Source organism: Arachis ipaensis, chromosome B05, assembly GCF_000816755.2.
Source record: "Arachis ipaensis cultivar K30076 chromosome B05, Araip1.1, whole genome shotgun sequence".
Classification (NCBI taxonomy): domain Eukaryota; kingdom Viridiplantae; phylum Streptophyta; class Magnoliopsida; order Fabales; family Fabaceae; genus Arachis; species Arachis ipaensis.
The window spans coordinates 131,162,511-131,189,229 of NC_029789.2; the positions used below are offsets into that span (position 1 = coordinate 131,162,511).

At 31.4% G+C, this 26,719-nt stretch overlaps 3 protein-coding genes across 3 annotated transcripts in view; all 3 read left to right on the top strand.

The window, feature by feature from the left end:
* The window catches only part of LOC107644179 (pentatricopeptide repeat-containing protein At1g12300, mitochondrial-like), a 64,575-nt gene continuing 43,686 nt past the window's right edge, over positions 5,831–26,719 (top strand). The window contains exon 1 of the mRNA XM_021123973.1: positions 5,831–8,944. Coding sequence (XP_020979632.1) covers positions 5,831–6,790 — 960 coding nt within the window. The 3' untranslated portion in view covers positions 6,791–8,944. The remainder of the gene's footprint in view (positions 8,945–26,719) is intronic.
* On the top strand, positions 14,169–16,042 carry LOC110272125 (putative pentatricopeptide repeat-containing protein At1g12700, mitochondrial). Its single transcript, XM_021123977.1, has 2 exons — positions 14,169–14,922; positions 15,029–16,042. The coding sequence occupies exon 2, from the start codon at positions 15,068–15,070 to the stop codon at positions 16,040–16,042; it is 975 nt and encodes a 324-aa protein (XP_020979636.1). The 5' UTR covers positions 14,169–14,922; positions 15,029–15,067.
* On the top strand, positions 20,146–21,984 carry LOC107644173 (putative pentatricopeptide repeat-containing protein At1g12700, mitochondrial). Its single transcript, XM_021102792.1, has 2 exons — positions 20,146–20,266; positions 20,356–21,984. The coding sequence occupies exon 2, from the start codon at positions 20,385–20,387 to the stop codon at positions 21,885–21,887; it is 1,503 nt and encodes a 500-aa protein (XP_020958451.1). The 5' UTR covers positions 20,146–20,266; positions 20,356–20,384; the 3' UTR covers positions 21,888–21,984.

A 26,719-nucleotide genomic window follows, 5' to 3' on the forward strand; every position in this document is an offset into this window, starting at 1 on the left:
CTTTCGAAATAATTTTGTAAAGAACATTACATAAACTAATAGGACAAAAATCTCTTAATGAAGAAGGAGCTTCTACTTTAGGAATCAGAACAATAAAGGTCTCAAAAATAGTGGAATTTATAATCTCGCTCTCAAATGCTCTCTTGACTAATCCCCACACATCATAACTAAGAGAGTCCCAAAATTTTTTATAAAACAGAGCTTGAAAACCATTCGGCCCAAGAGCTTTGAAAGAATTCATGATCATTACAACTCTTTTAACCTCTTCTAATGCCACTGGTTCAACAAATCTTCAACAGGCCTCATTGCTAAGAGAGGGACATGAGAAATCTCCCATAACATTCAGATCAATATTCTCCCTCGTAGAAAATAGTTTTTGAAAGAAACAATTTGTTTCCTGCTCAAGCACCTGCGTCTTAGTGGCCCAGGTTTCATCATCTGCTAACAACTCATGGATCTTATTTCTCTTTCGCCTAATAATCGTCTGCAGGTGAAAAAATTTAGTATTCCTGTCACCACATCGAACTCACTACTCTCTAGATTTTTGGTACCACAGAAACTCTTCCTGAAGAAAGATAAAATTTAGCTCCTCTGGAATACCTTACTCTTTCACCCTCAACTCCGGATCTTTTTCACTCTCGAGAGAAATTTGAATATCATTCAGTTAAAAAAAATTCAATTAAAAAAAAATCAATTTGAAAATGTAGACTCTACGAGTTTAAAACAATCCAAACTTTAACTGTCAATATAAGTACTTGATATACCTCATGGTATCCTCTCCAAATTTGTGTAACAGATTGACTAAAAAAATATTTTAAAAGATACCTAGTTGAACTAAAATTTCACACAGTTTAAGGACAGAGATTATATTCTTCACGGAATTTCTTTTTATATTTGGTTGCTTGTTGTTAAAAAACTAAGCATGTGACTAGAGAGGCAAAAAAATTGACACAAAAGTTCACCAAATATTTTACTAAAAAGAAATATAATATAACAAAGTTCCAAACTTAGATAAATATTCTACTCTAATAAAATCTCTAATAATAAAATAAGAAGTGATAATTGGTGACACTACTCCACCTTATTCAAATCTCATCCAAAGAACTCTTAAACGGGTAATTATTTTACCCAAACGAAATACTTAATACAGAAATATAAAGTAGTAATTTGTGATATTCTATCCAAAATCAAGTCTTAATTATACTAATAATACCTATCAGTGCTAAATTAAATCGTGTAAATACTCAAATAAATACAAATATAAAATACCAATATACACGACTATTCTTCTCTAAACACGCATTATTTAACTCCCATCATTTTCGTCTAAGCTGACCAAATCACCTATTATATTAATTAGATTAGATAGTAAAATTACATTACAAATGTGACAACTTGTAATATTATCAACTTATGTATTTATGAGTTGTAAGGTGATGACTTTTAAATTAAAATCCTGGACCAAATAACTATTTTTTTCACCTTTGAATTGGTCAAACTTTACAAATAATACACTTTTTAGTAATATACATGTATTTAATAGTGTCTTATCATGTTTATATTCAATCATGATTTAAAAATTGGTATCATTAAAAAATATTTAAAATAATTTATATTTTCAATAAATTAAAATTTTTTTTACCTTTTAAATTTTTTTTAATGGATCAATAATGTATTTTTGTTAGTTTACTCAATTTTTTTGTCTTAAAAAAGAGATTGAGTAGCCAATTCAAACACATTAATTGTATTAATTATCATAAAATTACTTCTTCTAAAAATTTAAGTTGATAAGAGAAGATAATATAAATGGTTATACTTCTAATATTAACAAATAAGAGAATATTTTTTCAATATTTTTTAAAAAAATATAATCTTTTATATACGATCTTTAAGTGAAATAAAAAAATACAAAGAAAATTTGATGTAATAAAAAATTACACCTAATAATATGGTAAATAATTAAAGAGAAACCACCAAAAAATGCACATGAATTATCTTGACGCAGATAAAAATATTTTCGAATTTTGTTATTGATAAAAATGTTCTCAAATAATTTCAAAATGTATAAAAAATATCATGTCGTGATTAAAGACCTGCTCTGTTAACGGAAAAACATGGTGTGACTTACTTGCCATATAAAGAGTTCTATTGTCACATTATTTTTTTCGTTAACATAGAATGTCTTAATTTATGGGTGAGTACTTTGTCACGTTTTTAAATTATTTGAAAAATTTTTTGTCGATAATAAAATTTAAGAATATTTTTGTGGATGACAAAATAATTCGGCTGTATTTTTGTGGTTTATCCTATGTTAAAAGTTGAGTGAACTATCATTAGTACAAAGCACTTCTTCAAATAAGATAACGACGAAAGAGTGAGAATCGCTAGGACCTTGAATGCAAACATGTTATCATTGTCAACCTCAAGGATCATTCAAACTTTTTAGTACTCTTCTCTAAATCCCTAATTTTGTTCTACACTTCACTCTCCTTCCTTTCCTTCTTCTTCATCTTCAATCTCATCCCTTCACTCTCGTTCTAAACTCCATCCAATCGCCAAGTTAATAAAAGTAGAGTTAACTATAAATTTGGTATCTGAACGATTCTCGCGTTGATGAAAAGTACCTGAAAAATTTTTTTGACAAAATAGTCTTTGAATGATTTAAAATTGTGACAAAAATAATCAATAAATATTATATTTTTTATAAGTGACAAAAACTTTTATATTTAACAAATGACAAATCCATTTGATCTTAATTTTGTGACAACATTTGAATAAATATTTATAAGATGCATAAAAAAGTTTGGAGCAAAATTTGATCTCTATATTTTTTTCAAAATAATGTGGTCATTCTCGATGAAAATTTTTATAAAAAAATTACTTGACATAAATTTACCAAAATTTAAGAATAAAAAGATCTTATTTTTCTAATAATGTGTATAAAAATTTATATTAAAATTATATTTTAGAATATATATTTAATATCTAGATTTTTTGCGTGTTTTTAAATCTTTAAGTAGTTTGTTTGTCATTAGCATCTTTAGAGGTTATTTTAATTAGCTATGTGAATTTTCAAGTACCATTCTTGTTGCTGGCCAATAGGTTGTTGCATGCACAAAATAGAATTCAAATCTCGACACTTGTTTAAACAGACAAGTAAATTGACTGCTTAATCCATCCAAATTGGTTATTTGGTAAAAGTAACTAATTTTTGAGAATAGATCATCTCAATTTTTTTTATTAAACCTCGTTGTGAGGGCCGTTTAAAATTTTCTCTTAAAAGAATAATCTCCAATAAATTCGATACTATTCTCACTCTCTAATATGTTTAGTTGAAAGGAAAGAAATAAAAAAAAGTAAGAAGAAAAAAATTAAAAAAATTAAATATATTTATTTTTTTAAATATATTTAAATAAAAAATATTAAAAAAAATAATTTTATTTTTATATTATAAAATATATTAAAAAAAAGAATAATATTAAAAATAAAAAACATAACAAATTTTTTACAGCATTTTCTTTTAATATTAAAAAAATTTATTAAATCCCATCAACTTTTGGCTTTTTTATATAAATAAATATTAAAAATACTTTATTTCACAATATACGCACTGCTAGAAATAGTTACTAAAATGCGCATTATCAATTCTGGAATGACGCCTACGAATTGGGTTTGCAATCCAAATCAAGGGGAAGGCCACTAAATAGCACTGGCAACCGCAGGTAAAAAAGCTGCACTCCCATGCATACGCAAAACGGAGCACATCACGTCTGGCGTCCACGAGTTGGGAGAAATCAGAGCCGGTGGCAGCGAATTGGAGTCAATGTGTGTTTTCTCAAAGTGTGTTTTCTTCAAAGTTTGTTTTCTCCAAAAAGGTTCACCTACGAGAAAAACACACTTTGGAAAAACACACCTTAAAAAAAATACACATTGCCTCCAATTCGCTGCTGTCTGCCCTGATTTCTCTCAACTCATAGACACCAGAAGTGATGTGTTCCATTTCGCGTAATGGAAGTGCAGCTTTTTTGCCTGCTACTGCCAGTGCCCTTTCGTGGCCTCCTCCCTTGATTTAGAGTGTAAACTTTTTTTTTTGGTGATTGAACATAACACAAAGAAAAAAAACACCTAAGAGAAAGAGTAGTACTCCTCTCTAATAATAATGTCTAAATTATTAGGGGGTTGTAACCACTCTAGGTACACCTGCTTGTTTAAAGCAGCAGTCTTAGCCATTAAATTAGCCGCTCTGTTTGCTGTACGCTGAATGAGCACTAAAGTAGCTGTCCAATTGCGCTGAAGCATCTCTTTGATTTTGCCAAGCAGATCAGAGTCATTCGTAATCATGCTGGTTGTGCCTCGCGAAACAAGAAGAAATGCATCAAGATTATCAGTTTCACATATGACCTCTTTACACTCGCAATCCCAAGCCATAACAAGCCCTCTCCAGATAGCATGAAGCTCACAAGAGAGAACACTAGAAAGAGGTATACTGGCAGAACAACCTTTCATCCAAATTCCCATACTGTCTCTAATAATACATCCAAAGCCCGCTAATTGCCCATTTTCAAAAACGCTTGCATCGCAGTTCACTTTACAGACATTCATTGGAGGTGGTTCCCAGTTATATTGCAAAGAGGAAGGAATAATATGTTTTTGGTTAGTAAATCTCTAATTCCCAAGCCTCCATATTTTCTTGGAGTGACAACTTTGCTCCACTTGACATAATTTAAGCATCGCTCCCCCACCTTTCCCTTCCACAAGAATTGTCTAAGCACAGAATCAATCTTTTGACAAATCGAAGTAGGAAAAAGAGTCACTTGCATCTGATAAATAGGAAGAGAAGAAGCAACAGATTTAATTAAGCAAAGCCTGCCTGCTCTGTTAAGGAGCCGACCTTTCCAACTAGCCAGCTTATTCTTAATCTTCTCTAAAGAGTCCAAAAAAATAGACCTAGCAGCTCGAGGATGATTAAGGTTCACCCCCAAGTATTTGCCTAGGTCACTAGTAAAAGGAATATGAGAAACACCAGAAAATATTTCCTTCCTTCTATTAGAGATATTTCTAGAACAAATAGCTTTAGATTTTTCAATGTTAACCTTCATACCTGAAGCTTTGCAGAACAACTCCAAGGTGTGCACAACATTCCGAACTTGATTTTTCTTTGCTTTACAAAAAAGGAGGAGGTCATCTGCAAACATCAAGTGAGAAACTCTAGGTCCTCCTCTAGAAACAGCCACACCATCCCAAATACCCTCGTCAACTTGTTTGGAAATGAAGCACGCCAATCTTTCCATGCACAAAACAAATAAATAAGGAGAAATTGGATCTCCTTGCCTGAGCCCTCTGCGAGGTTGGAAACTGTCCAATCTATTCCCATTCCAAAGGATGAATTTTTGTTTAAATTACTTTTCCTCTCTTTTTCTTTGCTTCTATTTTCCTCCTCAAATCAACATAGTAAGATGGAAAGCACTCTTCGACTCGACGCATTCCATTTTACCATACTCCTCTTGAGTTTTGATTGCAAGAAAAGAATGTTGTCATTGGTCTCATCCTCACCAATCAAATTAAGGTATGCTTTTCAATTCCCAAATTCTGTTCCCCACTCCGCTCTCCGTCTTTTCTTCCATTCAACTTCATCCCTACACTCTCCCTCTCAGTCCCAATCACTTGATGAAGCTGTTGATTCCTTCACTCGCATGCTCTCTATGCGTCCTCCTCCATCCATCATCCAATTCACCAAGATTTTGGGATCTCTTGCCAAGGCCAACCATTTCCCCACCGCCATTTCCCTTTTTCAGCAATTGCAAGCATCCTAATTAATTGTTGTTGCGGCATGGGTCGTATGGCGCTTGCTTTCTCTATATTGGCCAAGATTTTCAGGATGGGTTTTCAGCCTGATACCATAACGTTGACAACAATCCTGAAAGGCCTCTGTCTCTGTGGTAATGTTGAAAAAGCACTGCACTTTCATGCCACAATGCTGGCTCATGGATTTTACTTTAATCAAGTCACTTATGGGACCTTGATCAATGGGCTTTGTAAGACCGGACACACATCAGCTGCTATTCAAATGTTGAGAAAGATCTCACGGTGTCTTGTGGGTCAATATAAGGAAGCCGTTCTTTTGCTAAATGATATGATTCTCATAAACGTTACTCCAAATGTTCATACCTATAGCATTTTGATCGATGGGCTATGCAAGGAAGGAAAGATCAAAGATGCTAAGAATGTGTTGGCTGTGATGACAAAACATGGTGTGAAACCAAATGTGGTTACTTATAACAGCTTAATGGACGGATATTGTTTGGTTAATCAGGTAAATAAGGCAAAATATGTATTCAACACAATGGCCGAGAGTAGAGCGTTTCCTAATGTTCGAAGTTATAATATCATGATTAATGGCTTTTGTAAGAGTAAAATGATCGATGACGCCTTGAATCTCTTCGAAGAGATGCATCGCAAGAACTTGGTTCCTGACACGGTAACTTACAGTACTCTAGTTGATGGCTTGGGAAAATCAAGAAGAATCCTTTGTGCCTTAGAGCTTCTTGAAAAGATGCATGATCGAGGTCAACCTGCTAATATAGTCACTTACAATTCCTTGTTGGATGGGATGTTCAATATCAAACAACATGACAAGGCACTTATGTTATTCAAGGAAATGAAAGAGAGTGGCATTGATCCAGATATTACATACAGCATACTTATAGATGCCTGTGCAAAAGTGGAAGACTTAAAAATGCAAAAGAGATATTTCAAGATCTTTCAATTAAAGGCTGTTCTCCAAATGTGAGGACTTACAATATTATGATCCATGGGCTCTGCAAAGAGGTGTTGTTTGAAGAAGCAGTGGCCCTGCTGTCGGAAATGGAAGGCAATGGTTGCTTACCAGATGCTGTGACTTTTGAAACTGTTATTCGTGCTTTGTTTGAAAAAGATGAGAATGACATGGCGGAGAAACTTCTTCGGGAAATGGTTGCTAGAGGCTTATTAAATTGATAAAAGAAGGTAATATACATCAACTCGAATTGAAATTACATCTCATTGTTGCTGAATATGTATCATAGTTTTATAAATTCTGTGTCTGTTGGGTCAGAGGACTTTGGCAATGCCATAACATTAATTAATTTTGTACTTTCGATTTTTGCAATTGCTATCATCCTTTTGAATTCCACTACTTTATTGATTCTTTAGTTGATATTCCTAGTTATAGCTTACAGATTTAGTGTTTAAGATCTCTTTATAGCAATAGAGTGTTCTTTACTGTTCTTCTATGAGATCATGTATTTATCATGCTACAAACTAAGCAAAACTAAAAAGATTGAAAATTTTGTTTTGTTGTTTGTTGTTTGTACTCTGCTATTCTGTTGTGCAACTTATTTTTCCGTATCTTTGTAGGTACCATATATATATATATATATATCAAACTAATTCCTATGACTTTTTATCATAAGCAACCATGAGCTATTGTTTATTTGATTGAATCCTCTGGGAATTGTTGTAAAAGGAAATTTAAATAGGTACTAAGGATTTATTCTTAGGCTATATAGTTTTTGCTTCCATCTTAAAAATAAACCCACCTTCTAAAATGCATGTCCCCTCTTTTCATCAACCTAAGCAACATTGAGTCAAGGTTAATATGGTTCAGTTATTTCAAGATTTTTGGCCATTTTCTTAATTAATGCTACTCAGTTGTATTGCTTGGAAATTGCTTCTGCTGAAAATATGTACATTATGAAATACTTTTGCGGAGAATGTTTTTCTGTTAATTCATAGATGAATTACTTCATTATTTCTTGTGTAGACATTATTCCATTGTCTCTAAGTCTCTGTTTATTAGCATTTTAAAAGAAGTTACTGGCTTGGAGTTTTGTTATGTGGTGTTTGTGGTGGGGGTGTTAAAAGTGAAACAATACATAATTCTTTGAGTTTTTGCTAATTTTGCCTCCAAATACTAATTTTCCCTGCACATATCCTTCCAATTCCTAATTTTCGATCATCATCATTCAATCATAATTTTTCTCTCCAAATGAATTTTTTTATTACCATCATTCAACAATAGTGAACACTTTCAGGACTCCAATAATAGTACGATAGCTCCAGCATCGTTGTACTTGTTTTGTTCTTATCAAATTTAACACTCATGCTTTACTTTAAAATTTTTTGTTTGGTAAAGTTTTATTTCAGAAGTCAATTACATTATTTTTTGTCAATGTGACTTCTTCAGCCATCATAACCTATACGTATAATATACATGTTATGTAATTTTTTTGTCATTATAGTACAAATTCTATGTTATTATTTTTATCGTATTTATTACGTATATAAGGGCATTTAAGTAAATTCCTCTTCACGGGAATTTCACATGTTTCCGTTGAGCGGGTATCTCAATCCCAAAAGTAGAGTGTCAAAATATATATTCAACACAATGACCCAAAGTAGAGTGTCACTTGATGTTCAAAGTTACAATATCATGATTAATGGCTTGTGCAAAAGTAAAATGGTAGATGACACCTTGAATCTCTTTGAAAAAATGCGTCGCAAGGACTTGGTTCCAGACACAATAACTTTTAGTATTCTTATTGATGGCTTGTGCAAATTAGGGAGAATATCTTGTGCTTCAAAGCTTCTTGTTGAGATGCATGATGAAGGTCAACCTGCTGATATAATCTCATACAATTCCTTTCTTGATGCTTTATGCAAAAACCATCATGTTGACAAAGCACTTGTTTTATTCAACACAATTAAAGATCAAGGCATTCGCCCAAATATATGTACATACAACATACTTATAGATGGCTTGTGCAAAAGTGGAAGATTTAAAAATGTAAAAGATTTTTCAAGATCTTTCTGTTAAAGGCTATCGTCCAAGGTTGTTAGGTATCTAGAGGCCTATTGCAAGGAGAAAAGTAGGTGAGATTCTTCTTGTTAGACATCACAAAAGGTTGTTTGTATCTCTTTCTTTTTAACTTGTGTTTTGTTACCTTCTTCCTAATCATCTATCTATTCCATATTATTGATGCTTCTGATTCTTTCTCTACATGATGGTGATTCTTTGTTTTGTTTAGCCAAACTTAGATATTTTCTGTCATTGCTTATTTGATGCCTTTTTGTGTCAAGGTGGTTGTCACATGTGTCTTGTGGGGGGTATATTGTTATTTCCTTTTTTTATTATATTTGTGCTTTGATGTTAAGTTATTTCTAACTAAGTTTGTTTTGATTTCATTATTCAAAGGGAATCACTTGTTAAGTTTCTCTACACTCTTGTTATTATTGTCTTCCATTCTTTTCATTTTCCCATGCAGCAATATACTTGCAGATGTAGCCATCTAATGTATTTTGCTGATGTGTTTTAGTGATTATTAGTTTACAGAGGTTTTCTACTTAGTTTTTGCTTCTTCTTGTTGTTAGTAGATTAACCTTCTGAGACTTACCTAAACAAGTGAAAATGTAGATGTTCTTTCAAGAGTTTGTAGTAACTAGTAAGCATGCAATGCTTTTTTATGTGTTCAACCTTTATCGTATTTGCTTTAGCTCTACTATGCAGATAGTGAAGATAGAGAATCATTATGGACATGCATATGTGATACCAATGGATTCTCTAAAGCGGCAGTAGGTGTTCATAGCTCTAGTTGCTTTAATCTTGCAACTGCACCTGGGGTATCTTCCTTATTCCGTTTTGCTTCCAACTTGGAAGCTTTTCAATGCTGCTAGTGCTAAACCAATTATTATTGTGCTTCTGATAATATGGCTGCAATTGCAGTTGCAGACCACAATTTAAAACCCTTTACTTAACTTTCGTTTTGTAGATTTAAACCATGATTTGAAACCCTTGTAATATTTTTTCAATTATATATCTCGACGGCCTTATTGGTGAACTGCTCCTTTGTGAAAAAAAAAAAAATTAATTCCAACTTATTGCATCGAGAAGGCAATTATAGACTTATAGTTAAAGAATTATATATCTTGGTGACGGTTAAAAATTATATATAAAAATTACATTTGATATTATTAATTATTAATTATATGAAATAAAATAAAAAAAATCATGGTCCGAAATAATCTACAATTCTACATAAAAGGGAGAAAAGAAAAAAAAAAGAATTGATTTAAGAATAAATTATTATATAAATTTTTTTTAGCAAAGTCTGTTTTCACTAAATGGGGTTAGTTATATGGATTAAAGACGTTATTGTGTCGTGTGGCCATGCATTGGGATGCGACATTGTTTTACCTTGGTTGTTGGAGACTAAACAATCCTCTTTATTTTTTCGGATTTGAGATGTAGACATAGGCCGAATTAAATTATCATATAAATTAGAAATAATTAAATAATTTTATTTTCAAAAAAGATAATTAAAATGTCTAAAGAATTGCTCGTCAGTCCAACAATATTTGTGTTCTACTTCTATGTTCTTATGTTTAAAATAAAGTACACACAAATCTCATTCGTATAGAGTCATGGACCTAGGGTGAAACCGTGAAACACAATGATTAATCTTTTTTATTCAAATCATTCTATTAAGAACAAATGACTAGTTACAAGATGCTTTTCATGACTAAGGTAGGATTTAAACTTCTAACTTCTTAATCAACGGACCGAATGATAAAATACAAAACCATACTCAAGTAGTTATATCACTAATAATATAATCACACATAGTAATGTAATGTCCAAATAATCCATATCACATTTATATTACTTATAATAAGCGAGATTTCTCCCATATGAAAGTCTTGTGATTTTGGACAATGCGAGGTATTAGAATATCTGACACCCACTCAGTTAAAAGTTAGAACATTGTTTAGCTCGTGTTTCGTTGCCTCTACGCGTTTGCTTTTATAAATACTAGAGTGAGACTCGCGCAATGCGCGGAGAGGTAGATTATTTATATTATATAGTATATTTTAATAAATGTTATATTAAAAATATTTTAGAGAACATATTATAAATAGATTTTGAATTTATTTATTTTTAAAAAAGACATAGGTTATTTATATTAGAATTATACAAAACTGCATTTTTATTTTTTTTTCATTTTTTCGATTTACATTAATGGCTACACTTTATCTTTTCTTGTAGTTTTTTTGTTTGTAAATAATTAAAAAATAAATAAATGAGAATGAAAAATATATAAAAATATTATATTAAATTTAAAGAATTTTTGACAATTAGTATAAGAGATTAAAAAATGAAGAGTAGTAAGAGTCTTAATATGTATAAGTTGTAGAATTTGAATATTTGTAACTGAAATTTTTTATAATTATTATTATTATGACACTTTTAATGTATGTTTATTGCATTTAATTAGTACTTGATGTTTCAATTGAATAATAATAGATAAGAGTTTTTTGTTTTAATTCTTTTAAAACATTTTACTAAATAGTGATTGGTAGATTTTCATCTAGCAATTTTGGGTATTAACTCTTCCGGTCTGTCATTAGCACTGCAAAGAATAAGACATGGTCAAAGAATGATAATCCATTCTAAGTAAATTGTGAAAGCAATACTGCACATGTGGAATAACAATTTGAAAAGGAGGAACACGTAAATGTAAATAGTGAAAGAAGTACTCCACATGTAAAATAACAATTTATAATTTGATGATGAAATATTGCAATCGATAGTATATAGGGAGCAATAATTTTAAATGTACATTAATTTTGGTTGTGAGTGTTGGACAGAACCGTTTACAAAAGAGGAATACATAAACTTGTGCTACTTGCAATGAGTTCACAATTAAAATGTTATTATTTATAACAAATAAATAGGGCTATTGAAAATGATATTGAACAATGAGAAGAGTAAACGGCAAAATTGAAAATCTTTAGGAAGATAATTGAGACAAATTTCCTACTTTGGCGGCGCCGAATGATGACGTTGGTCTGAGACTCAGAATCGAGCTCTGAAGAACCGTTTACAAAAGAGGAATACATAAACTTGTGCTACTTGCAATGAGTTCACGATTAAAATGTTATTATTTATAACAAATAAATAGGGCTATTGAAAATGATATTGAACAATGAGAAGAGTAAACGGCAAAGTTGAAAATCTTTAGAAAGACGAGACAAATTTCCTACGTTGACGGCGCCGAATGATGACGTTGGTCTGAGACCAGAATCGAGCCCTGGCAGGAAACCGCAAGAGGAGGAATGGAGTTTGCCCTGGTTTCTGCAATTTATGCAATGCGGCTCCGCCGGAGATGGACATCGTGATGTACAATTTGTTTTGAGAAAAAAAAAAAACAATGGCTCATAGGACCGGAAGAGGATGGAGAAAATAGGATCTTAGTACGGAGAGGTGCTAAGAGGGTGAGGGTTTGAGAAGGGTAATAAGCTCTTTGGTTTTGAGAGCTTTTTGTTGGAGTAAATGTTAATTTGTGTTTTTGTTGTTTTAGAAATAAGGATTGATTTGGAAAAAATTAATTTGTTGGTTTTTATTGTGTTTTTTAGTTGTTTTTTTGTGTTTTTTTTATGTGAAAATAAAAGTTGATTTGACAAGATTTGAGTGGTGGATTCTAAAATTTTGCCAAATAAGCGTTGGTGCTGACATGGCGTTAGTAGAAGAAGAGAAATAACTTAAAAGTAATGTGGGTAAACCTATGTACCTACTTTTATATATTAAGAATAGATGTAACACGAAAGTCTACTGAAATTTTTGTTCATGATTATTCAATATCAATATAGGCTTTTAATTCTATATTATTTGGGGTATTCACTAAGGATCAATTTCACATAATCCTAAATTTTATGCTATTTAATTAATAAAATCCTGAGCTATGGTCTAAATAGAATAAACTGTTCTTTAATGGTTTTGCTAAAAATGTTTTTCTTTCATGTATGTTGGCCCGCAAAATACTAGTGTTACAATGGATAAGCATTCGGTACTAATTAAACATTTTGGTGAACCATCAGCCTCATTTTTTTCAATTCCATTTCTTAGTTGTTATATAATGCACTCTGGATGAAACTACACCTCCTGTAATTTTGAAGAACTAAAACTTTAGCCTAGACTTACCGGTTAATAAAAGCATGAACAATCAAAATCCTTCAATGCTAGAGAGGAAATTCTTTGTTGTACATTCACCTTTTCAAACATCAAATTCTTAATTCTAAGTTTATCTTAAGATGAATACTATGGTACCTATAAATTGGTATTTTTATACTTTTTAAATTAAATATTAATTTTTAACTTTTTTTACACAATCTAGACTCCACCTTTTAAGTACCATAACAATCACTTTAATATGCAACACTCTTGAGTGAATTTCAGCAAAGGATGATAAATCTTTTCCTTGATTTGATAACACCCCCCTCCCCATAAGACCATTCTCAATCCAGGCTCTCACCTCTAGTTCTTTATGAGAAAAAATATCCTATTCAACCACAAGGTTGTGATAATGAAAGAATTGAAAATGACACAACTCAGTTTTGAGTAAAGAGAATGCAGTGGCTAAATGGATGGCTAATTATACTAATGCTAGTGAAAATAGGAAGTTACAAACAAATTCATAAAACAAGAATTGAATTTTGTAAATAAAAGTAGTGAATTCCTACTTTGATAATCTGGAAAATGTTCCATCTTTTCCTTTCGCAACATAATACACCCAAGAACTTACATAACAATTAGTCTAAGTAAGAAATTTACATCATAACAATTCATTAATAACCATGATTGATATTATGTCATTCTTAATATAGTAGTTGACCTTAAAAAAGTTAGATGACAAGAGATTGCAAAATTATAAAACACTTTAGAAGAGATGCAAGGTCAGCTAGATGGAGCTCATGCTGCAATTATAAGTAATAGAGAAACAACAAAACCAACAATTGAGCAAGCACCACACTACCACAGTAATTAAATAGGATTCTATGTGGACAACACTAAGCTAGAGTTACTAGCAAATAAAAGTGAGGAGCTGGAGGTAAGTATAAACTTCTGTCTTAAAAGGGTATGTTTTATTGTCAGAGGAAAATGGTGAAAACAACAGAATTATTTTGGCTTGAAGTTCCAATACATTTTGCAGATAAAAATTTCACCCAAAAAATTATGTTATATTTTTAAATAGTATAATTTAAAGAAAGGAACATACTTTTAACTTTGTTTCCAAGAAGAATGTTATGCCATTTGTCACTCGAAATTTAAATTACAAAAAGTAGAAACAAATGTGGGGAATGAAAATTATAAAACGGTCCCCTATGGAATAGAATTGATGATTATTTGCAGAAGAATATAAATTCCAATCCAACATGAACAATATCAAATTCAGTATCTGCCTACTATACTTACATACATACAAATATGTACCAAACAAAGAATCTATTGTTCCTCAAACACAAAATGAATTTATATACTTATCATCATCATTTAGTTATAGCCACCATGAAATCAATCGATCAACTACCTATCCACATCCTCAAAAACAAGACGTAATTTCTAACTACAAGAACTTCATCAAAACTCCATGTAGTTTTCATAGAAAAAGCGAAAAGAATGGAACTTTAATGCCCTTGGAGTAGGTGGCAGAGGTAGAGGCAGAGGCAGAGGGAGAAGGAATGAAGTCAGAGTTGGTGGCGAGGAAGAGAAATAGGGCGACGACAGCGACACACATTGCACAAACAGCGACGACGGAAGAAGACAGACCGCGAAAATGTCAAGAACCCTAGCAGAATCACAAATTATGTTTAAGGTTGGAGAGGGGAAATTTGGAAACTAAAAATCGTAGGGGTAAATGTAGAATTACAAAAAATGAAAACAGAGGGTTCAATTTGAAATTACTAAAATCCGTGGCCTAAATAAGATAACAAAAGTAGAAACAATTAAACAAATAAGTAAATAACCTCGAACAAGCTTGATTCTACCCTCGCTCTTTTGGTGGTTGCAAGAATGTTGTCATTCTTCTCATTCTCACGAATCATGTTAAGGTATGCTCTTCAAATCCCAAATCCCTCTCCTTGTTGTGTTCCCTATTCAGCTTTCCGTCTTTGCTTCCCTTCAACTTCATCCCTACACTCTCACTCTCACTCTCAGCCCCAATCACTTGATGAAGCTGTTGATTCCTTCACTCGCATGCTCTCTATGCGTCGCCCTCCATCCATCATTCAATTCACCAAGATTTTGGGATCTCTTTCCAAGACCAACCATTTCTCCACCGCCATTTCCCTTTTTCAGCAATTGCAAGCCAAAGGAATCGCTCCCGACTTATTTACTTTGAGCATCGTAATTAATTGTTGTTGCGGCATGGGTCGTATGACGCTTGCTTTCTCTGTATTGGCCAAGATTTTCAGAATGGATTATCAACCTAATACGGTAACATTGACCACAATCCTGAAAGGTCTCTATCTCTGTGGTAGTGTTGAAAAAGCAGTGCGCTTTCATGACAGAGTGCTTGCTCATGGATTTCACTTTAATCAAGTCACTTATGGGACCTTGATCAATGGCCTCTGTAAGACCGGACACACGTCAGCTGCTATTCAAGTGTTGAGAAAGATCCCACGGTATGGCGTTGCTCCTAATGTCTTTATGTACAGCGCAATTATTGATAGCCTCTGCAAGGATACACTTGTAAGTCAGGCTTTTCATTTATTCTCTGAAATGCTTGCTAAGGGAATTTCTCCCGATGTTATCACATACAGTTCTCTCATTTTTGGATTGTGTCTTGAAGGTCAATATAAGGAAGCCATTGATTTGTTAAGTGATATGATGCTTAGAAACATTACTCCAAATGTTCGTACCTATAGTATTTTGATCGATGGGCTATGCAAGGAAGGAAAGATCAAAGATGCTAAGAGTGTATTGGCTGTAATGGCAAAACATGGCGTGAAACCAGATGTGGTTACTTATACCAGCTTAATGGATGGATATTGTTTGGTTAATCAGGTAAATAAGGCAAAATATATATTCAACACAATGGCCCAAAGTAGAGTGTCACCCAATGTTCAAAGTTACAGTATCATGATTAATGGCTTCTGTAAAAGTAAAATGGTCGATGAAGCCTTGAATCTCTTTGAAGAAATGCGCTGCTGCTGCTGCGGTTGTGGCTGAGGTGGCTGCTGTTGTTGCTGTTGCTGCGGCTGCTGCTGCTGTTGTTGTTGTTGCTGCTGCTGCTGCTGCTGATGCTGCTGCTGCTGCTGCTGCTGGAATTGACATATAATCATAGTCGATGCATTGCCTTAATTTGTTGTTGTTAGGTGTATTGTGTTTCTGTAGTGTCTCTGCAACGGCTTTGATTGGTTCTTGTAATGCTTTTTCACTCATCTCGATGGCTTATTAGGCGAAATTAGTAAGTTACGATTGAGCCATTAACCTAATAAAATCATAAATACTATTCTTTTTTATTTTTTGAAAGTGACACAATTACTAATCCTATTTTTCTGAGTTTTTTAGAGTGAAACATAGTTATTAATCTTTTCGCTACCGTCATCAGCATAAAGACAAATAATTTGGTCACAAAATGTTTTTCATGTCTAAGGTAGAATTTTAAACTACTGAGTTTATAGTAGATTGGTCATAAAGACAAATAATTTGGTCATCAGAATAAACTGTTCTTTATTGGTATTGCTAAAAATGTTTTTCCTTTCATGGATGTTGGCCCTCAAACACGAATTGTTAAAATGCATTAAGCATTTGGTACTAACATCTTCAGTTCTTCACGAATTATTTTTCCTTTTTCTCAATGAGTTTGATCCCTTTTTCTTCAGCTGTTATATAATGCTCTCTGGATGAAATTGTACCCCTGCAATTTTGAAGAACTCAAACTTTGGTATAGAATTGCCATTTAATAAAGGCATCTAGTCCAATAAAGATATAAAAAAATATCTCATGAAAATATTTGATTAAATTTTGACTTATTTTTTTAGCCATACTTTAAATAAAGATAACAATTTTATAACATACTAATATCAAATCTTACAATCCACTATCTAATGGCTAAACAGAAGCATCCTCACATGAAGATAATTTAAAATCTTCATCAGAGTATCCACCTTTAATAAAAGCATGAACAATCAAAATAATCCCTTCAACACTATAGTGAACATTCTTTATTTGTACATTCACCCTTTTAAACATCACATTCTTAATTCTGAGTTATTTTAATATGTGCACTCTTGAATGTTTTCTGAATTTAAGCAAAAGGATAATAAATCTTTTCCTGATTTGATCAAAATAAATTCCCACGAAAGGAATAAGAATGTTACCTGCAAATGTTTATACTTTTTGTGACAAGGTGGTATTATAAGACCATTCGCACTTCAGGCTGTCACCTCAAGTTTTTCACGAGGAAAATCCTCCTTGTTTTTTAATCACAAGGCTGTGATATCTACTAGCTAAGAAGGACTAAAAATGATAACAGGACAATGAGGCTAAAAGAATGCACAACTCAAAAAGTTTTATGAGTAAAGAGAATGCAGTGGTTAAACTTATGGCTAATTAAACTAATGCTAGTGAAAATAGAAAAATACAAACAAATCATAAAACAACAATGAATTTTGTAAATAAAACCAGTAAATTCTTACTTTGATAATACGACAAATAATCTATCTTTTTCTTTCGTATGATCGTATCATAATACCCCAAAGAACTCACATAATAATTAGTCTAGTTAAGAGAAATACATCATAAAAATTTATTAATAACCATGGTTGAATATTATACCATTCTCAATATATTAATTGACCTTGAACAAGCTAAAGGACAAGAGATTGCAAAACTACAAAACAGTTTAGAAGAAATGCAGGGAGAGCAAGATAAAGCCCAGGCTGCAATTATAATAGCAAAGCAACAAAACTAGCAATTGAGCAAGTTCCATAGTAGTTAAAGAGGTTCATGTTGTAGACAACACTAAGGTAAGGTTACTAAAATGAGGAGCTCGAGGTCACTTTTTGATTTTGATATTGGAGTGGTAATGGTGATTTTTTTTAAATGTGGATTATTGAAGTGTTATTCTTAAATGTAGAATCGTTTAATTAGAGAAATAAAAATCGGACTGTTCGAATTGTTAGAGGTACAAAAATCGGACCGTTCGATTTGTAGAGGTACAGAAATCGGACTGTTCGATTTGTGTTAAAAAATTTAAAAAATTTGAGATACAGAAATCAGACTCTTCGATTTGTATACCTTTTACAATTTTAAAAAATATAAAAAATTACAATGTTAAAGTATATATCACTACTTTTATTTTCATATAAAAAAAAGAGCTTATAGAAATAGGTCTATATTTCTGTCTTAAAATGGTACATTTTACTGTCAAAAGTAAAACATGAAAGCAAAAGAATTAGTTTAGCTAAAAGTTCAATACATTTTGCACATAAACCAAGAAATTATGTGAGATTTTTAAATAGTACAATTCAAAGAAAGGAGTATACTTTAAATTTAACCGTTTTTCAATACATCTATTACTCGAAATTTAAATTATAAAAAATAGAAAAAAAAATGAGAAATGAAATTTATAAAGTGATTTTTCATAGAATAGAAAATTCCTCATCTAAGCAAACATTAGACTCGTTAGTATTTGTGCCAACTTGCGTTGGTAGCAATTCTTTGCTTTTGCTGTTGCATGGGAAAATTCGGTGTGTTTCCAAGTCCAAAGGTAGAAATAGAACTTTGACTTTTACCAAGGTTTTATGGGAAGTAAAATTACTTTTCAATGGTGAAAAATAGAAATTGACCTCAACCTCCCTCAACCTCGAGTATGCAAATTAAGCAGATATCCACCGTGAAGACTAAGGCTGCGAGAGGATCTTCCCCGAGACAATCTTGTATATCTTAAACTTTAGGGTTAAGTACGATTTTTATCTCTAAAATAAATGCCAAAAAATTTTTTCGTCTCCAATTTTTTTTTTTGTATACAAAATCGTCTCTAAGATTTAAAACTAAGGTTTAAAATTGTCATTTTTACTTAAATATTAAAATTTTGGACTAAATTACTCATAATAAAAAAAATTATACAATAAAAAAAGAAAAGCAAGAGAAGGAAAGTGTTTCTACTCTTACGAAGGGAGAAGAGAAGAAGAAGAGAGAAGGGAAGAAGAAAAAGCTGTCTACGATCTACTTCTGCCTCGGCTTCCGCTGCCAAAAATTTAAAACAAAATTAAACCTTAGGGACGATTTTAAAACCGAGTTAAACCTTAAGAACTATTTTGTTTGCAAAAAAAGATTGGAGACAAAAAAATTTTCAACCTATACTTTAAGGACCAAAATCGTACTTAACCCTAGAATTTAAAATTTAAAATTTAAAATTTAGAACTTAAGATTATCGAAAACAATGAATAATCAATATGAACAGCTAATACTAATTGGTGAATTGTTGAAATTGGAAGAAAAGAAAAAAGTACAAAAGAATAAAAGAATAAATTTTAGAAAAATTGTAATATTTTAAATTTCACAAATATTTTGATAAAAGTTAGATTATATAATAATATTTTTAATCGGATACCCGTGTATTCAGGTACTCAATTTATTAAGAATTTACAGCTAATAGCCAATGAATTGCTATACACACAATGCGAGATTCTAATTCCTAATAATTGTTTAAGGGGACGAATGAGATAATCACTCAACAAACTTAAATTGATTAAAACAAATATTAATTATTTTTAATATTTTAATATTAAAATTCTAAAAATTTAATTTTAATTATAATTTTGTAAAATATTTATAATAATAATTATTATATATATTTTATTTAATTTTTTAATAAAATTTTTTATATAATTTTAGAGAAAATAACAAATAAGTCTTTAACCTTTTGATTTGCAAACATTTAAGTCCTCAAGGATTTGAAAATATATTTAAGTCTATGACATTTTTAAAATTTAGGTATATCGATCCCTCGTATTTACTTGAGTCTGTCAGACTTAATGAAAAAATTAAACGTAACTTTTATTGTACTGACTTGGTTGATACAAATACACATAAAAAAGAATTTTTAAAATAGAATAAATTAGACCCAAAAATTAATGTGTCTAAATTTTAAAAAAATCCAAAATTTAAATATATTTTTAAATTTTTAAAGACTTAAATATTACAAATCAAAAAGCCAAGAATCAATTTATTATTTTTTTCATAATTTTATGTATTAATCGTATAGGATACCGGATCAGTACCGGATAAAAATCGAGAGAACTATTGCAGAGATAGCAACGTCTAGTAGTCTACGTCTTCGACCAGAGAGCAGCAGACAGCACTCCCTCAAACTTAGACAACAGCGAAAGTGCGAATCACTAAAATGTTGTCATCCTCAACCTCAAGGTTCACTTTCATTTTTAGGTATTCTCTTCTCCAAATCCCTAATTTTGTTTCCTTCCCTTCCTCTTCATCCCTTCACTCTCATTCTGAGCCCCCATCCCTTCGTGAAGTTGATGAAGCTGTTGATTCCTTCACTCGCATGCTCTCTATGCGTCGCCCTCCATCAATAATCCAATTTAACAAGATTTTGGGATCCCTTTCCAAGACGAAGCATTTCCACGCTGCCGTCTCCCTTTTTCAGCAATTGCAAGCCAGTGGAATTGCGCCCAGCATGGTCACTTTGAATATCTTAATCAATTGTTGCTGCGGCATGGGTCGTATGATGCTTGCTTTCTCTGTGTTGGCCAAGATTTTCAGAATGGATTATGAACCTGATACGGTAACATTGACAACAATCTTGAAAGGTCTCTGTCTCTGTGGTAGTGTTGAAAAAGCAGTGTGCTTTCATGACACAGTGCTGGCTCATGGATTTCACTTCGACCAAGTCACTTATGGGACCTTGATTAATGGGCTCTGTAAGACCGGACACACATCAGCTGCTATTCAAATGTTGAGAAACATCCCACGGTATGGCATTGCTCCCAATGTCTTCATGTACAGCGCAATTATTGATAGCCTCTGCAAGGATACACTTGTAAGTCAGGCTTTTCATTTATTCTCTGAAATGCTTGCTAAGGGAATTTCTCCCGATGTTATCACATACAGTTCTCTCATTTTTGGATTGTGTCTTGAAGGTCAATATAAGGAAGCCATTGATTTGTTAAGTGATATGGTGCTTAGAAACATTACTCCTGATGTTTATACCTATAATACTTTGCTTGATGGGCTATGCAAGGAAGGAAAGATCAAAGATGCTAAGAGTGTATTGGCTGTAATGGCAAAACATGGTGTGAAACCAGATGTAGTTACTTATACCAGCTTAATGGATGGATATTGTTTGGTTAATCAGGTAAATAAGGCAAAATATATATTCAAAACAATGGCCCAAATTAGAGTGTCACCCAATGTTCAAAGTTACAGTATCATGATTAATGGCTTCTGTAAAAGTAAAATGGTCGATGAAGCCTTGAATCTCTTTGAAGAAATGCGTGGTAAGTACTTGGTTCCAAACACGGTAACTCACAACACTCTTATTGATGGCTTGAGCAAATCGAAGAGAATCTCTTGTGCTTTGGAGCTTCTTGTCAAGATGCACGAAAGAGGTCCACCCGCTGATGTAGTCACTTACAATTCCTTGTTGGATGGGATGTTCAAAACCCAACAAGTTGACAAGGCACTTATGTTATTCAAGCAAATGAAAGAGAGTGGCATTGATCCAGACATATGTACATACACCATACTTATAGATGGCCTGTGCAAAAATGGAAGACTTAAAAATGCAAAAGAGATTTTTCAAGATCTTTCCGTTAAAGGCTATCACCTAAACACAAGGATATACAATGTTATGATCAATGGGCTTTGCAAAGAGAGCCTACTTGATGAAGCATTGGCCTTAAAGTTGGAAATGGAAGACAATGGTTTCTCTCCAGATGCTGTAACTTACGAAACAACTATTCGTGCTCTGTTGGAAAAAGGTGAAAATGATCAAGCGCTGAAACATCTTCATGAAATGATTGCTAGAGGCTTATTGAAAAGACCCTAAGGAGAAATAAATCAACTCAAATTAATAAATTTTCTGTTGTCAAAATTTGTACAGAACTTGGTAAATTTTATATCTATTGGGTTGGAGGTTTGGGAAATGCCATGAACTCACTATCACCTTGATTTTGGTTATCTCACTGTTATTGATTTAATTTTGAACTTGTGTTATTGGCTGATGTATGATTTTCACTGCCATCTTTGAAATAAATACATCTACTAAATGCATGACCCCACTTTTTTTGTTGACAATTTCAACATTTTTGTTATTTTTTAAAATCTGATCATAGGTGAAGAAACCTGTATACTAAGTCTGTGATTTCACTTGATGTTTCAAATAAAAAAGGCTGTGCAAGAAGGGATTTCTAGGAATTTGGCTAATTTGGTTCAAATATGAATTATCTTAAAACCTTTGTTTATTTTCATAATTAATGTTACTTGGCTTTAATTCTTAGAAATCAATTGAAAATATGTACATTATGTTCATTTCCATAATTAATGTACAGTTGTAATTAATGTTATCTTAAAACCCTTGTTCATTTTCAGAACTAATGTTACTCAGCAGTTAATGCTTAATTGAAGTATTTCATTATTTCTTATTGAAAAATCCTATATAGGGATTATTACATTGTTCTTGTTTAAAGTCATGTTGAAAAGCTACACCTATCGTGAAAGATTTGGTGATTCTAATGCCAAGTACAACTATTTCTACACCTATTTCTTTGGTATTTCTAAATCTTCTCTGCATTGTGTGATGAGTGGGGTTAGAATAAAGAATTAAAAGTGAAACAATGTTGTACAGATTGAAATTGCTTTTGTTCTTGTAGAATATTTTTGAATGCTAATACAATTTCTTTTGGGATCAAAAGTAGAACTATTATATAGCCTCACTACTTAAGTGCTGATTAACTTATTCCATGAAACTGATATTGGTGGTTGAGTATTTGGATTCTTCTCATGGATATCATCTTTGTTCCATGCTTACTGATAGCTAGGTGCACTCAAGCATGTTAAGTTGAAGCATGGCACAGACAATATTGAAGATCTCTAGTATGAATTTTCCTTTATACTTGGATTTCAGTTTGTCCCTTTGAAATATTGCGAGACACTTGATTTAATATTTTGTCAGCTTATTTGGTTTCTAGTTGAATCCACCATTCAGTTATAAGCTTCAAATTCAGTTTTAGATGGAAGTGAATAATAGCTACTTTCACAAAAATCACTCTTCAGATTAGACTAATAAACATAAAATGAATTGATCTCAAACAAGATAGAATATGGTTGATGCTGCTATAAACTTTGAGGAATCAATCTTAGCATCATAATGAAATTAGGTTGTTCATGTACTATTTATTGTGTGGTGTATACTGCATAAATCAATTTATGGATTTAATTTCTTTAAAATTTCCCTTTTCACAAATAATTGCAGGAGATATACATTTGATCTTTGGAAGGGGTATAATCATGCTTTTTTTATTATTGTGGATATATGATTATAGAATGAATCTTAGATTCTTAATGTTATCAAATTTGTTACTGCATTTTTTGTGTGTTTTTGGAAAGAGTTGCACCAAAAAGATGTAATGTAGTCAGTTTAGTCTGATAAATGCATAGTTATATAAAAGAAATTAAGCATTAACTATTATTTTCTTCTTTCTTTTACTCTTAAACCAAACTCTAGTGAGAAAAATTGTTCAAAACAAAAATGTCATTTCTATAATTCTATGGAAAGTTATAATATATACAAGAGCTGATTCAAGTTCTAACCAGAATGAATCAAAACTAAGCATAATTTACACACAAACTATCATTTTTCTTTCAAGAACCTCTCTAACCCTGACAGGTTTTGGAAGGAATAGCTCTTTGCAATTGAATGCTATAGAAGGTAGCATTTCAAGGGCCAATACCAAATTGTTGTTCTTCTTTGCATGCTCTGCTACTTCATTGTCTAGGGAGGCTTTAGCAATTTTAGTGATGAAAATGAATAGAATCACTGAAAAAAAAAAAGGTTTAGTTTTGAGTTATATGAGAGAAAAAGAAACTTCACAACAATAAAGGATGAATTTTAATTTGCTTATGTAACTACTTATTGGTAGATATGTGTATGAAGAAGAGAAAGGACAAAACAATATAGATGAATATAATCAACTGATATTTCAATTTCTTATAGTCTCAATAAGTTACACCATGAATATTGAAGGAGAAATGTTATGTTTCTTATTTTTTTGGTGACAAATGTTATGTTTCTTTAGGTCTGTGTTTTTATTTTATAGGATAAAGTATATTTTTTAAAAAATTTGTCGTTACGGATAAATTTGTTATAAATAAAAAATTTTTAGAACAAAAGATTGAAACAAAATAAAACCTAAAGGTATTTTTGAAACTTTTAACAAACTTTAAAGATAAAAAATATATACTTTCTCCTATTTTATATATTTTTTACTCTGATTTTTATTGCATGCCAATATTTCAAGGTCTTAAAAATTTTTATTAATGTAACAAAAGAAGGGTTCTTACCATTTGAGAAAAAGAAATGGCAGCTTCAGCGTAATGGGTTAATTTAACCCTTTATTTTTTTTTAAATGATCAATTACATCTCTTCAATCTTCATCACTTTTAGAAATGTGATTCCCATTATTTATGAGACAAACCCCTATCTCATAAGTCATAACCAACTGCATAGCTACAATTGAATGTCGCTATGACACTATAATAGCTTGTTAATATGAACAGGAAAAGTCTAGATTAAATTCTGGCAAGCATGTGACCAGCAAAAAAAAAGTGAGTAATTCCATATCATTGGATGAAATTTCACACCATTAAAAACATCATTAATAGCTACTTGATAACTATAAATCACAAAAGTTACTGGCCCTAGCACTTCTCATATTTTTGGTGACTTCTCATATGAACATCTTTTAGTTGCAGTTAATATAGTGTTCCAAAATTAATTTATATGACAAAAATAACCAATTTTGAATATTATATTGTACACAACTAAAAAGTATTTATATCAAATAGTTGAAAATGACATTCAACTGTACATAGGGACGGAGACTAAATTTTAGGGAAAAAATAATTTTGTAATATTGAAAAGACCGAACTGAATATATTAGGAGGCTAAACTAACATTTCTATTTAATTAATAAAAGAAAATTGAATATGAGATTCCTCTTTCCTTTCTTTATGAGACTCCACCTCTCTTTACACATCAACTTTATAGTAATGGATATTAGAGAAAGTTTGATTGGGATCATATTCGTGTTTCTAAATATAAGAAACTTAGTTTAAAAATCACTTATCCAACTAATTTTAGGAACCAAACGAGTATTACTTCAAAAATTAGGAATACCAACAGTTACAATGGAGAAAGAAATTTTGGACAAATAATTGCTCCTATTTTGGTTGAATATGCATTTAAGGGATAAAATCATGATGCCATACACAACTTGAATTGGTAACTCCTTATAAAACGGAGAGTGAAAGAATTATTAGATTAAAATCAACATAAATTTTCTGGTATTCCAAAGCTTAGTAACCAAAGTACCAAAGATAAAAACAAGAATAAGTATATAAAATTAAGTGACCAAAGAATGGTATTTAAACCGTGATACATACCAGGAAAGACCAATGTGTGATTTTTGGATAAAATATTATTAGTTGAAAGTGTATGTTTGACAATAATTCAAATTGATTAGCACATTATTGATATAGATATCATAAGCAGTTTAAGCATTTGGAGGATGAATCAAGATACTAAGCCAAATGCACAAAAAGTAGAGATAACTAGCATTTTTATACAGACATTGTGATTTGTGATGATATATTTTAATTGTATTTTGCTGAGTGAAGTCTTAAAGTAATTTTTCTATTAGTTGTGTGTACTAAAATAGTTTATAAAATTTTAATTGTACTAATTAATTATGTGAAATTAATAAAAGTACATTATATTAATTTCTAACGATGTAATGAGCTACTTGATGGAAAAAAAACGAAAAGACTAATGTAGTGCATATTTGTTATTCTCAAAGACCTAATGAATGCAATTAAAATTTCGTAAACTATTTAATACATGTAACCAATTTAAAGGATCCTCTTAAAATTTAACACAGTTTTATTTGCAGGAAAAGATAGTTATATTTTAATGCATTCATATATCTTAATTCTTGTATACATTGCACTAATCAAGAGCAACCTTAAGGACCATCAACCATGTATAAGTAAAATTGAAATATAAAAAAATACGTACCAATGCAAGGATTGATACGGTTCCATAACAATATTCTTCAAAAACAATTATTGAACAAAGTTATAATTAAATTCAAAATGGGTGAATACCATCATTCCCATCCAAGAAGCCAGCATATCTTCTTCCTCTATGTTAAAAGGAGCTAATTGTTGAAGGTAATTCATCACGCTGAGTGAAAGTAAAGGGGGTTGTTATAGTAGATGCTTAAGATTCATGAACAAGAAATATTTAACATTCAAATCAATGCCCTAAAATTATTGTTGCCAACTCTAAGTTCAAGTTTGTAATTTTATAGACGGGTGGCGAAGGGACAAGGAAACGAGATTTAAGAAACATATAGTGGGCTATTAGCTGTTTTTTGATATGTCTAAAATGAGCACAATAATTATATATTTATTAGATGTGTCACATTTATATAAATTATTAGATTTTATTAGATGAAAATCAAAAGCTAATATAAAAGAAGAACATTCATTGACTCTAATAAATATAGAATATCCTAATATATAAATAAATATTTTAAATGACAATATTTTAATGCACAATATTTTAAATGACTACAGAATCTTTTATTTTTAAATAATTAA

What these genes read in the sequence shown, in the direction of transcription:
- LOC110272125 (XM_021123977.1), top strand. Translation starts at nt 15,068, where the DNA reads ATGCTCTCTATGCGTCGCCCTCCATCCATCATTCAATTCACCAAGATT.
- LOC107644173 (XM_021102792.1), top strand. Translation starts at nt 20,385, where the DNA reads ATGCTCTCTATGCGTCGCCCTCCATCAATAATCCAATTTAACAAGATT.